General features: G+C 43.5%; 1 protein-coding gene and 1 long non-coding RNA gene across 7 annotated transcripts in view; one reads left to right on the forward strand and one right to left on the reverse strand.

Moving 5' to 3' along the window:
- The window catches only part of SRR (serine racemase), a 28,186-nt gene extending 14,346 nt beyond the window's left edge, over window positions 1-13,840 (forward strand). For 4 of the 6 annotated variants that reach the window (XM_079977019.1, XM_079977017.1, XM_079977018.1 and 1 more), the window contains 7 exons: window positions 664-829; window positions 3,208-3,304; window positions 3,556-3,631; window positions 4,285-4,410; window positions 5,457-5,624; window positions 6,547-6,604; window positions 11,913-13,098. In XM_079977019.1, the coding sequence (XP_079833145.1) occupies window positions 664-829; window positions 3,208-3,304; window positions 3,556-3,631; window positions 4,285-4,410; window positions 5,457-5,624; window positions 6,547-6,604; window positions 11,913-12,011 (790 nt within the window). In that variant the 3' untranslated portion in view covers window positions 12,012-13,098. Of the gene's footprint in view, window positions 1-663; window positions 830-3,207; window positions 3,305-3,555; window positions 3,632-4,284; window positions 4,411-5,456; window positions 5,625-6,546; window positions 6,605-11,912; window positions 13,099-13,734 lie in introns of those variants that run through there. The other 2 variants (XR_013839153.1, XM_079977020.1) reach the window with 2 other exon arrangements.
- On the reverse strand, window positions 4,994-8,204 carry LOC307216611. Its single transcript, XR_013839216.1, has 3 exons — window positions 7,777-8,204; window positions 5,446-5,629; window positions 4,994-5,227 (listed from the first exon to the last, which is right to left on the reverse strand). It is a non-coding gene; the product is annotated as an uncharacterized lncRNA (long non-coding RNA).
- Window positions 13,841-14,237: the final 397 nt, after the last annotated feature.

Consider the following 14,237-nt stretch of genomic DNA (forward strand, 5'->3'; position numbering starts at 1 on the left):
GTGCAGAGGCCTGTTTCTTTCATCTCCTGATCTGGGTGTGTCTGGAAGCCTCATCAAGAGATATCAGCAACTCAGAAGCCTGTGTGAACCTCCCAAATTCCCATCCAGTCCTTAGTCCTATCTGATCCAGCTGCACTTGGGTGCTGAACCCTCACTTTAGGATTTGCGTTCCTAAAAAATTAGTCTTTAAGGTGTCACCAAACCATTTGCTGTATTATGGGGAAAAGATAATTTTTCAGTGTGCTCAGTGCCTTATATCCTTGTACAGCTTATTCATTCATGAACAAAATATTCAAAAATAAAAGCAAAGAAGGTGGCGGACTCTCTTTCCTTGGAGGATTTTAAGTAGAGGTTGGATGACCATCAGTAATGTATGAGATTCCTACATCGCGGGGGTTGGACTAGATGACCCTTGAGGTCCCTTCCAACTCTACAATTCTATGATTCTATGAACAGAAGCCATAAATTATACATACAAACTAAATATATAAGCATATATATATATATATATATATATATATATATATTGCATTCCAACAGAACCTGCAGCTGCTTTAGCAACATGCTCATGAAGGTTAACCCTTAGCTATTTTATCACAGCAAATAATGAAGGTATTGTTCATTGTTGATGAGCAAATATTTTCCCTCTGCTTGCTTTTGCAGAGAAGACAGTTCTGTCTATCTATCAGGGCTGGGGACCATGGGACTGGAGATCTACGAACAGGTGCCAAAACTGGATGCAGTGATATTCCCGGCAGGGGCCCACTGTGGACTGCTAGCAGGCTCAGCTGCTGCACTGAAACACCTGAACGAACATATTTCTGTGATTGTAAGAGCATCTACATAGATTTAGCTCCTGCACGTATGCATTTTGAAAGCTGTACTTGGCTGTATTTTGGTTCAGATTCTAGTAGCATTAAACCAGCTTGTTGAAACTAACAATAACTAAACAAATTTAAAAATTGTCCAGTAGCACCTTAGAGACCAACTAAGTTTGTTCTGGGTATAAGTTTTTGTGTGCATGCACACTGCTTCAGATATTATTCTTGGTATCTGAAGATGTGTGCATGCACACGAAAGCTTATACCCAGAACAAACTTAGTTAACCTCTAAGGTGCTACTGGACAATTTTTTATTTTTTTATTTATTTCGACTGCGTCAGACCAACACGGCCACCTACCTGAATCAATAACTAAACAGAAAGACATTGGGCTTTGATAGAGGAGTTAAGTAGAAAAGCACACCCAAGGAGCTTCCTGGCAAATGGCACCGAAAGCTTCAGCTTTTGCTCTTCAAATCACATGAGCCAATCTACCTTTAGCCATGCTTCAGGAAAAGGTATTTATGCGTGATGCATTGCGTCAGAATGTATGGAGGGTGGTGCATGGAGCAAATATGTATCTCACTGAAAACAATGTGGTGAACCTGAGGTGGTTCAAGGTGAAAGAGGTTTCCCTCTCTCTCTCTCTCTCTCTCTCTTGTGTGTGTTTTAAGAAACCAGCTGAGGGAAATTTTACCCTACAATCAGAACTTGGCCTGCTACCTGTAAGGGTTAAGCCAACCCACTTAAAACAAAGTGCACCATCTAGTGAAAAAGTTTGGCCACGTTGATTTCAATTGAAGAGACCTGGCCCCTGCATTAATCGTTCCCATTATTATTTCGTTTTGTGATTTCTTTTTTACAAAAATATTTATATAGTTCAAAAGAACCTACAACATTTTCAAGTGACTTTGGATTCCCCTACCCCTCTATGGTTTCCTTAATTTTCCAAATAATGCTGCATATTATTGTTATTCTATACCTTATCTTCTCCAAAATATTTTCAATTTTAAATGTTACTGCCGTTCCTATTCCGAAGCTACTTGCGTTTTTAACATGTTCACAATATTTTTAAAAAATAATCTACAAATATTTTCCAGTCCTCCTTAAATTCTGCCTCATCTTGATTTCTAATTTTACTAGTTGCCAATGCGGCAGATTCCATCAACTTCAGCTGCCAATCCTCTTTAGTAGGTTTCATAATTTCTTATCTCATCAAAGGAGATCTCACGGCAGCTTACAAGATTAAAACTGAACTAAAGCTCCAAATCACTGATAGATCAATGGAACATGAAAGTGCTTACCTTTGATGGATCATAACCTAGATTTGCACAGGTACAAAGAATCGGTTTCACAATGATTTGGTGAAAGTATGGCTTGGGTGCAGTTTGTCAGGGTAAGAGTTGTATCTTACTTATTTATGAGAAGAGTTGTACTCCTATGAGAAGACAGATGTCTATAGCCCTGCCTCTCTGTATAATTCACACTGGCTACTGAGTTGCCTAGTTGCAGATGAAAAACAAGGCCTGTGTGGTTGGCATGGCAACCCTATCTTAACTGCTACAAGAATGCTGCTGCTCCTGTCATAGAGGACAGGACCGTCAATGGAAATTGTGTTGTGCCATCTAAATGGAGCTTTAGACCTTCAGAGGCAGTTTGTGCCCAGCTATATATTTTTTATCTTGGAGAGCTTTTTATATGAAAAAAGCACCCAGACTTACCATGTCCCCCCACCTGCAGGCTGAAATGGCACAGTCCAAGGATAAGACACATAATCTAAGTTGATCACATTGTTCAGTGCAGGATTCTTAGATTTGGATGGCATGAAAGAGGCAAGGATGAACTTCGTTGCCCATGACCACCTAACGAATCCTTTCTGGTAGGATGCTTTTGCAGTTTGTGTTTGTTAGGTTAAGTCTCATGGGTTATTCTGGCCTATTTCTCACTGAGGTGATAAAGGTGACTGTATTGTACTACTTTGAACTTGGGAGTTCACGTGCAACTATTCCTCTTCATCTAAAAAACTGGATGCTGAGGGTATGGGTTCTTGCCTAATTTTCTCTCTGACACATTTGTTCTCTGTATGCACGGAATTATTCCACATGAAGTTGTATTCAATCATCTGAATCTCCCACCGGCAATTTGAAGTGGCAAAAGACAGTCATAGGTTTGCTGCCTTTGTGAAAACTAGGTCTTGTACATGGATTGAATTTCTGTGTCACTTTGCCTGGTCATAACACACTGCCAGAGTAACTCAAGACTGTACCTCTTTGGCACAGGAGAACATGGTTGAGAGCAGTTGACTGAGACATGGAATGTTAGGATGCATGTTTGAAAACTAAACTGAAATGCTAAACCATCATTTAAATGGGGCTTGTCTTTCTCAGGGTGTAGAATCGGAGAGCTTCCCTGTGTTGCAGCAATCGTTAAAGATTGGTCACCCAGTAGAAGATCAGACCCGCAGTAACCATCAGTTTTACAGAGGTAAGAGACTTTGGCATCTTTTCTCCTTTACATATGTTCCCATTCCATTGAAAAGGAGACACTAAGTTATCCTGTTTTGTTTTTCTGCTGTTACCTGTGTTGGTAAGGTAGGTGTTCAGATGCTCTTTGCCGTGTTATAAGCTGCAAAATGGCCAAGTATTTTTTTAAAAAAATGTTTCACTTACAATTAGCAGGAAAAATAATTTACTACCTACCCCCCCTTTTTTTAAATGTGTTGCTTCAACCTACAGATGTGAGCGGACCTTGTTTTGGCACCAACTCGTTGCAGCTGACTGGGAAATTTGTTGATAAGGTTGTAACAGTGCGGTGAGTACAGCAAATGAGTACCGGTAAATCAAGGACAACTATTGTCTGGTGTGGTCACTTCCTAGAGCACTTCCAAGTGATTCCAAGAGGCATTTAACTTAAAACAAACCCAACAACCACCACCACAACAAAAGCCCCTGAGCACAAAATGTACTTAATATGATATGAAGAGTGAAAGATTCATTTGGGTTGGAAAGGCATCATAAGTCACTATGTAATAAGAAAGGGGCCTGGAATCCCTCAGTGAGGTTGGCTCCTGCAGTCACATTTTTGTGGCCATTTTTGACATCCAGGGCCCCACAGCCCTTTAGAGTCATTTGGTGACATCAATGACAGTCATATGTGTTGCCACAGCCAACAGAATTAAGTGGTAGCATAGACAAACGGGGACCAGGATGGGTAAGGTAAAACAGCATTTGTGCAACATAAAATTGATGGATATGCTTTTTGACATAAAAATAGACAGACAGACAGACAGACAGACAGACAGACAGACACACACACACACACACACACACAGTGACTGGTTGCCTTATTGTGCTGCCACTTCCTGTCATGCCCAGTGAAATGCTTTGGGGGGAAAGAAATATGAGAAATCAAGTGATTTGTGCATAAACAGCCCTCTGTTTGACCCTGTTCCTCTCACTCTTCAGAGAAGAGGACATTCTGATTGCCATGCTGAGGTTGCTGGAATACGAACGAGCCACGGTCGATGCAGAAGGATCCATTGGCCTTGCAGCTCTGGTCACTGGGAAGTTGCCAGAGTTAAAGGGTAAAAGGTACGAAACTATGAGGAAGGAAAAGAGAACTGTGTTTCTTAGATGCAAAGAGGGTTGTTTAGCCTCTCTCATTGCGCGTCCCGGATTATCCACTACTTTTGGGTGGAACACATTCAGAACCAAAGGACCCCCTGTTTTGAAGGTATTAGAAGTCACTTCAGCTGTTCTGTGTTGTTTCTTTTCTTAGCTTCAGTGAAGCGATACTGGATGAAGGCAGGAACTAAGCTTGCCAGAAATAATACTTCGGTTTCAGTAAAATCAAGCCCATGCCACAGTTAAAGCACTTTAGCTTATACATTACGGAGACTTCCACCACTCAGTAAAAATGGTGTTCTACTTGAGCCAATGGCCAAGCACAGCTAAAAGGAAGTTTGAGGCCCAGATGATGATTCATCTCAAACCCACTTTTCAGTCTCTTGAATGACATTAGTATTCTCTCAGGAGCACATCTTTGTATTACAAGCCAGGATATTCCAGGAGTAGCATACCCCTGTAACTCTGCCACCTCACTGCCCTTTCTTAGCATACTTTATTTAAAAGTGCCTTCCTGCCACCAAGTTCCTCTGGAAGGAGAGACAAGTGATCTCTTCTTGTCCCCTCATCGGCTTGTGACAGTTCGATCCTGCCAATTGCTGGACTGCAATAAGTTTCCTCCACAAAGCGCAACATGCAAGCTACTTGTGAGCCGGCCTAATTTTGAACATGAACAGATGCTCTACCGGGGAAGAACCAAGCCTGCCATTCAAAACAGTTTTCCTGGGGTGTAAGTGGCTAATGTGATAGTACTCTTGGTTGATTTTGCTCATGGATGTCTGTTCTAAAAATGACATATAAACAATCGACTGTTTCAGAGACCTGGCTTGAATTGACAGATATCAATTGAATATCATTTGCTTTGTAATCTATGCAAAAGGCAGCTGTAATGGATGGGGAAAAGCAATAACATACTGTACATTTTAGCAGATGTTATTACTCTGATATAAAACATGATGAAGGGACTTCTTTTGTATAGTAATGAATTTCTGGTGATTTTACTCGTTTTCCAGAGTGGCTGTTGCAGTGTGCAGTGGTAACCTGGAGCTCTCACTGATGAGGCAGTGCATAGATCGTGCCCTTACACTGGACAACAGAGTCTGCAAATTCTCCATTCTGATCTCTGACTGTCCAGGCGATATTTCAAAGCTACTGGCAATCTTGGCTCGGGAGGAAACAAGGTAGCCTAGAATGATAACCAGGAAGAGAACAGTACTCAAAAAACAACTAATTGGACTGCTGACATTCATTTTATGTTTCATATTTGGGGGGGGGGGGAGTAAAGTCACATTGAAAGATACAAGAATGGGTTTATTGTTTTCTTTTGAGCTATATTTCACTGAAAGAATAGAGGAGGTAGGAATACATGATTCCAAATCTCTTCATTGCTCATTCATGTAACACCCAACTATGATTTGGTGTTGCATCTGAATTGCATCTGGACTCAGGCGTCTCTTTTGAGATTCTTGGAATTTTTTCAGGTGTTGTTTTGTCCCTGGGGTGAGTGCGCCTCAGGCTTGCAAACCCTGCTCTATACACTTTCTAGATACCACTAGAATATAAACCAAGTGCACTCAAAGGCAGCAGGTGTAATCCCTGCAGTATATAATGCAAACGAATGAAGAAGTACAATAACAAGTGAAAAATGAGAGAGATCAGGAACAGTAAAGAGCTTCAGCCTGTCAGTCATATCCTTCCCTTCCAGCAATGATTTCTCTCTCTCCCCCACCCCCGCCCCCCACAGCCCCCTAGCTGCTGGCCAGAAAGTATCTGTGCATTCAAGCTGAAGACCTTGGCAGGCAACCATTCCAGCACAAGCTGGAAGAATCAAAGTTTATGATCTCTCCATGCAATGCTGCAAGGATGCTGTTCGTTCAGGTTTTCATGAGTACGGGCAGATAGAGTCAGCATGGCCCTCCCTGAGAGAGATAGGAGACCAAATTAAGAAAACGACCCATGACTCTTAAGACTCTGATGCTTTCCTTGATTTTTGCCCTCCTTTCTGCTAATTGGCAGATGCTAAAAAAAAGAAAATTACTTTCTGCACAAAGAGCATACAACTATGACTAGATCTGCTGTGATCTCACAATCTCTTTGTTCTAGAGTACTGGACATAAAACAAGAACACATGTACGTGGCGTCTGATCTGTTCACCAGCGAGGTAAGGAAAAGCCTTTCATTATGGCCATCCTGCACAGACTCAGTTGTGACTGTGTATGAAACTGCCACATACAGTCATACCACTGGTCAATCTAACCCAAATGGCACATGTTTTGACAGGCAGTAGCTTCCCAGGGTCTTCAGTAGAGTTCTTCCCTAACCCCTGATATTTGAGGTCCTTTTAAGTGAGCAGCTAATCTAACTCTTAGGAGTGGGTTAGATAACACTAGAACTGGAGATCCAGTGAAATTGGTTTGTAGTAAATTCAGGAAAAATAAAAGAAAGTACCTCTTTTTCATAGTACATCATTAGCTTGGAAGTCCCTGTCACAAGATGATGACCGTGGCCTTAGATGGATTTTGACAAAGGGACAGCTCTATGAATGCATGTTTCAGGAAGCATTGACCAAGTAGGACTTCCTGGAGTGAAGCCCTAAGTTTTTAGTAATGTGTGTCCCTTTAGCTCACTTTATACAATTTCTGTGGAATGTGGATATGACCACGACAAACACGATAGCTGCATAAAGTGCAACGTTTCACGAGTGAACGGTTCCATCCACCAAGAACTGCTGCAAATCCAATGTACTCATTTAAATGAATGGAGATTGAGCATCAACAGTGCTTGGTGGTTCATTCTGGCTCCAAGCCTTGCTAGGCAGCACAGTAAATCTGAACTCGTTAGCCAACTTTTGCTTGAACATTATACATTCACTCATGGAGAGCTGAGCATTTCCTGGCTCACGTGGTTGCTTAGTGAAATACTGATGGGATGGTTTTGCTTTCTTTTACATATAGCATTTATTCGGCTACTTTGGCCAGCTCTGGACAATTTTAATAATCCCCAGTGCTCCAATTACGTTTCGCTGGTAAAACGCAATACAAGAATATTTATAGCTGAAGCTCCCAATTGATTCCAGATTTTTGGAACTTTCATAGCCAGCAGAGATACATAGAATACATTAAAACATACCGGTACATTGGAAATTCATTCGGCTTGCTAGAGAACAGATTATCTTTACAGAAAAGTACCCGGTTTCAAGAAAAACAGACTTTTGCCTCCCAGCTGCCACATGCTTTCATTTTAAAATGTATAATTTTGTTGGGAAAGGGTGGGGGGGCATAAGTTAAATGGGACAATACAATGTATATGAATAGTTGAAATAAAAATCCTTACAGTTTAACAAGATTTTGTGCACACCACTCTAGAAAAATGGTTGTTCTGGGCACTTCCAGACTGTCACTCTTTTCAGGGGGACAGAGAAAAGATCTGCACATAGTAAGGAGTTGTGACAGTGAGGAAGGTGTGGAATCTTTCAAAATTGGTAACAGAACCAGATAGATCTTTGGCTTTAAGCACCTGACATGTCTGTCACACACTTTGTGAATCCTGCACCTGATTCCACATCCCATGCTTTTTAAAGAGTTGCAGAATTTACACAGCCCTGATCACCAATTCCCCATTTCAAGCCATGCATGGTTCCTGGGATTAGTATTTCTATATCCCTTTCTCCATCCCCTAGCCTAGCCTGTCTTCAGATTATTGCCCCCTCCACAGCCCTGCTCCTCCTCAGTCTCCCTTTCTTATGGCAGCCTGCCTCTGGACACTACTTTGCATTCAGCTGAAAAGCTCTCTCTCTTTCTGACTCCACATCCCAATAACTCTATCTTCATGTCAACAGCTCGCAGCTACCCTGTTCCTAGGTTCTGTGTGAAGGTTTTTTCCTCAGTGAAGTGCATTTTTTACTTCTGCATCTTGTCAGCAGTTTCCTTGACAACTTCCCTCCTGGGTGTTCATGAAATTCTATGAGGTCACAATAACATGTCCAGTGTTTACAGGGGGCTCACAGGCAACCGGCTGGCAGTAGTTTTTAGCCTATTATATGTTTTGCAAGCCAGCCAAACCATATACTGCGTCTCGCTTGCCAACTAGTGTGTTGTAGCGCTGCCAAAATACATTCAATCTAAACCAGGTAAGGGTTAAGATAATTTGTAAATTCAGTTGAGCTGTTATGCCTGTTCAGAAGTGAGTCTCTCTACTGTATCAGTTTTCCAGCTGTAATTTCCTTGATGGTCTCATGTACCTATGTCTTCATAGGTGAAGGACATATGATATACTTTATCAAATAAAAGAACTGGATGAATTACAGATGCTACATCATAGCCATTCTCCATAGAGGTGTTGTTTCCCATCTAATGATGGGAAGAATGTGAACACAATATGGTCCTAATCACCCAGCTGTATACAGTGATCTCAGATGATGGTCCTAGGATGCGCCTGGCTGGGTAGGCAGCAGAGAGTTAGGAAGATGTTGCCCCAGTTTTAGTGGCATCAGCAGGGGAATGTATAGTGGGAGTGGGGGAGCTGGCCACCATCTGGGGTCGAGACCTATACATTTGGTTCCTACCCTGATTCTCAAGTAGTCACTGCTCCAACACATCTTTATGAGGGATGGAGACTGAAGGCATGGGGGCAGCAATGAACTCCTTTGTCATGGCTGGACCATGTAATGTCGTTAACTTTGGAACTGTAGCAGCACTTTGCCCCTGTAAATCTGGTGGGTGTTCAGATCACCTGTCTTTGGACATTTGTGGAACCTGAAGCAATCCTGAATGTTCTTGGGGGGTCTTCCAGTGGAGATGCCAACGATCTGGCCAAAACCCTGGCTTTTCCTATGGCATGGCAAGATGAAACGGGCAGTTGACACAATCACTCCCAAGCATCCTTCTAGCCCCGTGGAGCCTGAGTGGCTTCTTGATATCCTGGGGTGCTTCTGGCTATAAAGCACGCTGCACGAAGACTAGAGCCCCAATGGCGCAAAACACACTCCGAAGCCAACTGAATGCTGGCTAGCGCACATAATCATGCTTACCATGTGGCGATGTGGGCTGCGAAGAAGGCTCATTTTGCAGCTTGCCTGGCATCCTCTAGTAACTAGTGGGGAAGCAACCTCTGAAGCATGCAGAGACCCACTGTGACCAACTGGCAACGCATTTGGAGGGTTAAGTCTAACTTCAGAGTGACCTTGATTCTACAGTTCCAGATGAAGTATCCAGTGCCAAGGATGTGTTGTGGGATCAGTTTCAGCTTATGCAGTCACCTGGTGTACACAAGGTCCTGGCGGCCATATGCCCAGCCACTTGCTCTCTTGACACCTGCCCCTGTTGGCTTATTAAAAATAACAGAGGTGACTTGACTACTTGGGGCCAGAATGTGGGTACCACTTCATTGCATGAGAAGGGGGTGCATTCTTTCAGGCCTCAATTCTTGCCCAGGCATCCTTTGTCACTTGCTTTCTTCAGCCGAGTAACAAAAAGTGGGGCTTTGCATTGCCTGGGTGAAACACCTTTCCCAAACACACATTTGCTAGGTGAAGTAGCAGCATTTGTGGGGAGAGTCACCGAGGATGGGAGAGGGCAAGTCTTCCTTGCCTGCTGATTTCTCCAGCATTCCCTCCTGTCAGGTCTCCCCAAGCTAGAAGAAAAATGGGACAAATGGGTGAAGGCAGGGGAGGAGTTGTGAGTAGACAGCCTCCCGTTTGCCTTGCAACATGGAGCTCTCAACAGAATGATTTGAATGGATGTGTGAGCTGCGTGCATCAAGATGTGTCACATCGTTGTCTTGAATGCCTTGAAAGCTGCACGCAGTCGGAATATTGCAGATGCCAGATGGGGACTTTTTTAGGCAACAGCAAACACATGTGCTCCATGTGGACGATGGCTTCTTGCCAAATGGCCGGGTGGGGCGCTCCAAAGTGCTCTGCACAAGTTGTTTCCCAGCCCTCATTTATTGTTTTTATAAGGGGAGCTTGCCAGTTCTGCAACTCTCTTAATCTGCACCCCTTTGTTTAGCCTGACATTCCTCAGTGCAGGTGTGCAATAGCTATTTTGTAAATGTCTTTTTTCCCCCAGCAATGAAAAAATTCAGCCGGCCTGGCTTTTGAATTTAAAAATATCCTCTAACAGAGGTGAAGTCCTTTTACCTCCTATATGTTGGCCATTTTAACCCCAAGGAAACCTGCCCTCTGGGCACACGGCAGGGCTTAAAGCAGGGATGAAGTTTCCTATAAAACAAGGCAGGGCTCACTGAGACTTAGCCCTAGTCTGTGTGCCAAGAAAAAAAAGTATTGTGTTAATTAGAAGACACTCAGCACATTTGAGCACACACAAAGTGCTTTTTGGTCACAGATGAGGAACCAGAGGCCTTGTGTACCTCAGAGAAACAAGAGGAATGACTTCCAGCTCAGAAAGTGTGTCTTCCTAATAACCCTGAGCATTGACACCACTCATTAGAGATACAGCATTTGCCAGGAGTCAGACCTAGAACTGAACAATCTCCTATGATCCCAAGATCATCTGTGGGGCAAAATACAGAACAATCACACGAGTCACTGCAGACTTGCCTGGTATTTTTGCTGAAAGAGAAACTGTCAACCACGCCAACATTTGCCTTCAATCGGTTGGCAACAGCGGCACACAGATAAAAATAAAAACTAAATTTCTGGTCATGGGAACTGGCCCTTAAGAAGAGTCTAACTTCCTTTCTACTCGATGGCTCCTGCTTGTCTGTGCTGTCAAGAATTTATTCGTAACAGCGAACATATACCTGAACTGATGTTTCCTAAGAGAACTGGAGAAAATGAAAGCGGACCTTAGAAGCAAGACTTTAATGGAGTCTTTGGGTATTTACTGAAGAATCAGCAACTCACGATGCTTTCAGGAGACAACTGTTATCTTCCAGCTGGTCTGTCTAGGAATGTTGCACTCTGGGGGAGCAGTTGTTATAGCCAAATGCAGGGGTAGGGTGCCACAGCCCTGGGGGCTAAATGTCCCCCTAAGTCTTTCCATCCAACCCTCCAGACTCTCCCTGGCCCATGCCTCCTCCCTCAAGCATTCCTCACCAGCCCTGCCCTGTGCTTTTGCCTGGACAGAATGTCCTCTGGAACTGTGATGGCTCCCACTCACCTGCGTGGAGGGGTGTGTGTGTGCACGTATGCCCACCCAGACACCTCTGACTTTTGCATGGTTGAAATGTAGCCAGCTGCACAAAGGAAAGATTCACATCTGTTCCTCCATCAGTTTGCCTACAGCACCACCCAGCAATGGTGTGTGACCCCTAGAATGTTGCTCATGGTGGAATGTGGTATTTGGGGAGAAAAAGGTTTCTTAGAGTGACATCACTGTATGTGGGTGCTTCAAACATGGCAGACTGAACCAAAGTCCAACCATTTTATAGTGGCAAAGTTTCTGCGGATGAGAAACCTGGGAATAATCCCACTGGTTTAAATGATGTTTGTTGCTGTTGTTTTCCAGGTCACCTGCATTGTAGAGACCAGAGACAAAATCCACACTGCCCAGTTAAGGAACGCCCTGCTAGACTGCTACCCAATGATGACATGGATGGAGCGGTGATGAGCCAGCCAGTTTTGAAAAGCTCCACGATCATCTTCCTTGTTTCAGTTTCAGGAAAGCTGAAGATGTTGTTGTTGCTTATTTCTATAGAGCCATCACACTGTATATGGTGCTTTACAAAGAACCGGGATCGACAGGTTCCTACTATCCCAAGGGGTTTACAGTCTAAAACGGCACTGCAATCAAAAATACGATTGCGAAAGCACTGGTATGTTTAAATCCTGCAAAATGGAAAAGTTAGGAAATAGCAGTAGGGTTTCTCTTCTGCGTATTCTCTCAAATCAGAATGAAACACCTATCCTGTATCATGAAGATGAATAACTTATATCTTTAACTTAAGTGCTTCATAGCAGCTGCAGAGTTTCAACTGTAGTCTTTGTATTAGCTATGTATTCCCCACCCCCCATATGACACCTCCCCCAAATTGCCTTCAGGATGATATAACTGAGAAACTGTTGAGGTCCCTAGTGTTGTATAGACTCCTGTAAAATACAAGGTGTAAATTCCAGAAAGGGACTTCTCCAAGCTCTTCTTCTGTGTAGGCAATTCCTGCTCCTTATGATGATACTTCCTTCCTCATTGCTTTGCTTATTCCACATCTTCCAAGCCAGAAAACATTACTTCAGCCTTGCAATAAGTCCGAAAAAAAGTACAAGTCCACAGAAATGTTTACAAGCCTGCGTACTCTATGCTAGTTATTTCTACCACCCTGGCAATCCGAGAGAGGGGAGGTGAAAGAGTCCAGGATATCCCAGTTTACAATATCTTCTCTGGCTCAATACCTGGAGGCAATACTTGCTCACCTTAGGCCAGGGGTCAGCAAGGTTTACCTTGCCTGGGCCGGTTCACTCCGGCCATGTGGCCCATGGGCCTTAGGTTCTGACCCCTGCCTTAGGCGATTAGGCATGTGGGTATTTACAAGCCTGAATTACCTGAAAGTTGGGTTTTGTTTTGTTGGCTCCCCGCCCCCACCAGCCTGTAGATCTCTACTTTGCACATATTAAAATGTTAGTGAAAACTGCTTAAGGATGTTGTAGTACTACATGTTATCATGCTAATTAAAAAAAAATAAAGAAGAGAATCAAAACCTTTCTAATTATCACAATTTAAGCAAAGTGTTTTTCCCCGATTGAACACTTCCAATCCATTTCTGGCATTTCATGAATTTAGTAATGGGAACCATGCTTCAGTGAATAAGTGTGTTGCGCTAAATAAACTTTTTTTATATAAAAAATGGGGGTAATTTTCTTCTTCTTATGGCTGCTATGGGGAATTCCCCAACCACAGCAGCTATGTCATAACCACTGATGTGGATGGAACAAAGTGGGCTAAGCATACAGGAAAAGTGCAATACCCCTGTGGTGTGGAAAGTCAATTACTGTTATGCTTGTAGCTTACAGGGGAAGAGCTATGATTTATTAGCTCTAGGAACCATCTGTCTGGAAGCAGCCCGACTGTAAATCAGATCAGCTGATTAACAGCCATACAACCTACAAGTCACAGCTATAATCTTTGCAAACCATTTTTCCTCCTGTTCAATCCAAATAGTTACAAAAAGTGAGGTGGGGTATAGAAGCCTGAATCACATAGCAATTGTTCGTGATACTTTGGGGAGGCCTCATACTTTAACCTAGGTTAAGTAAGAAAAAATGGCACCCACTGAGTTCATAATTCATTTCTGTATCACTTGCGATTGTTTACATTATTTCTTGCTCTCCTGTAGGTCAACAGTATTTCTATTTTACAGATGGAGAACTGAGGCTGCTTGATTGGGACTTGAGGAATGCCATCCAGAGAATCTATGGGCAAGCTATTAGATTTGGACTCCAGTAGTCCATGAATTTGGGACGCAGGTGGCGCTGTGGGTTAAAGCCTCAGCGCCTAGGACTTGCCGATCGAAAGGTCGGCGGTTCGAATCCCTGTGGCGGGGTGCGCTCCCGCTGCTCGGTCCCAGCGCCTGCCAACCTAGCAGTTCGAAAGCACCTCCGGGTGCAAGTAGATAAATAGGGACCGCTTACCAGCGGGAAGGTAAACGGCGTTTCCGTGTGCGGCTCTGGCTTGCCAGAGCAGCGATGTCACGCTGGCCACGTGACCCGGAAGTGTCTCCGGACAGCGCTGGCCCCTGGCCTCTTAAGTGAGATGGGCGAACAACCCCAGAGTCTGTCAAGACTGGCCCGTACGGGCAGGGGTACCTTTACCTTTACCTTTAGTCCATGAATTATTTTT

Source organism: Podarcis cretensis (assembly GCF_951804945.1).
Source record: "Podarcis cretensis genome assembly, chromosome: 5".
NCBI lineage: Eukaryota > Metazoa > Chordata > Lepidosauria > Squamata > Lacertidae > Podarcis > Podarcis cretensis.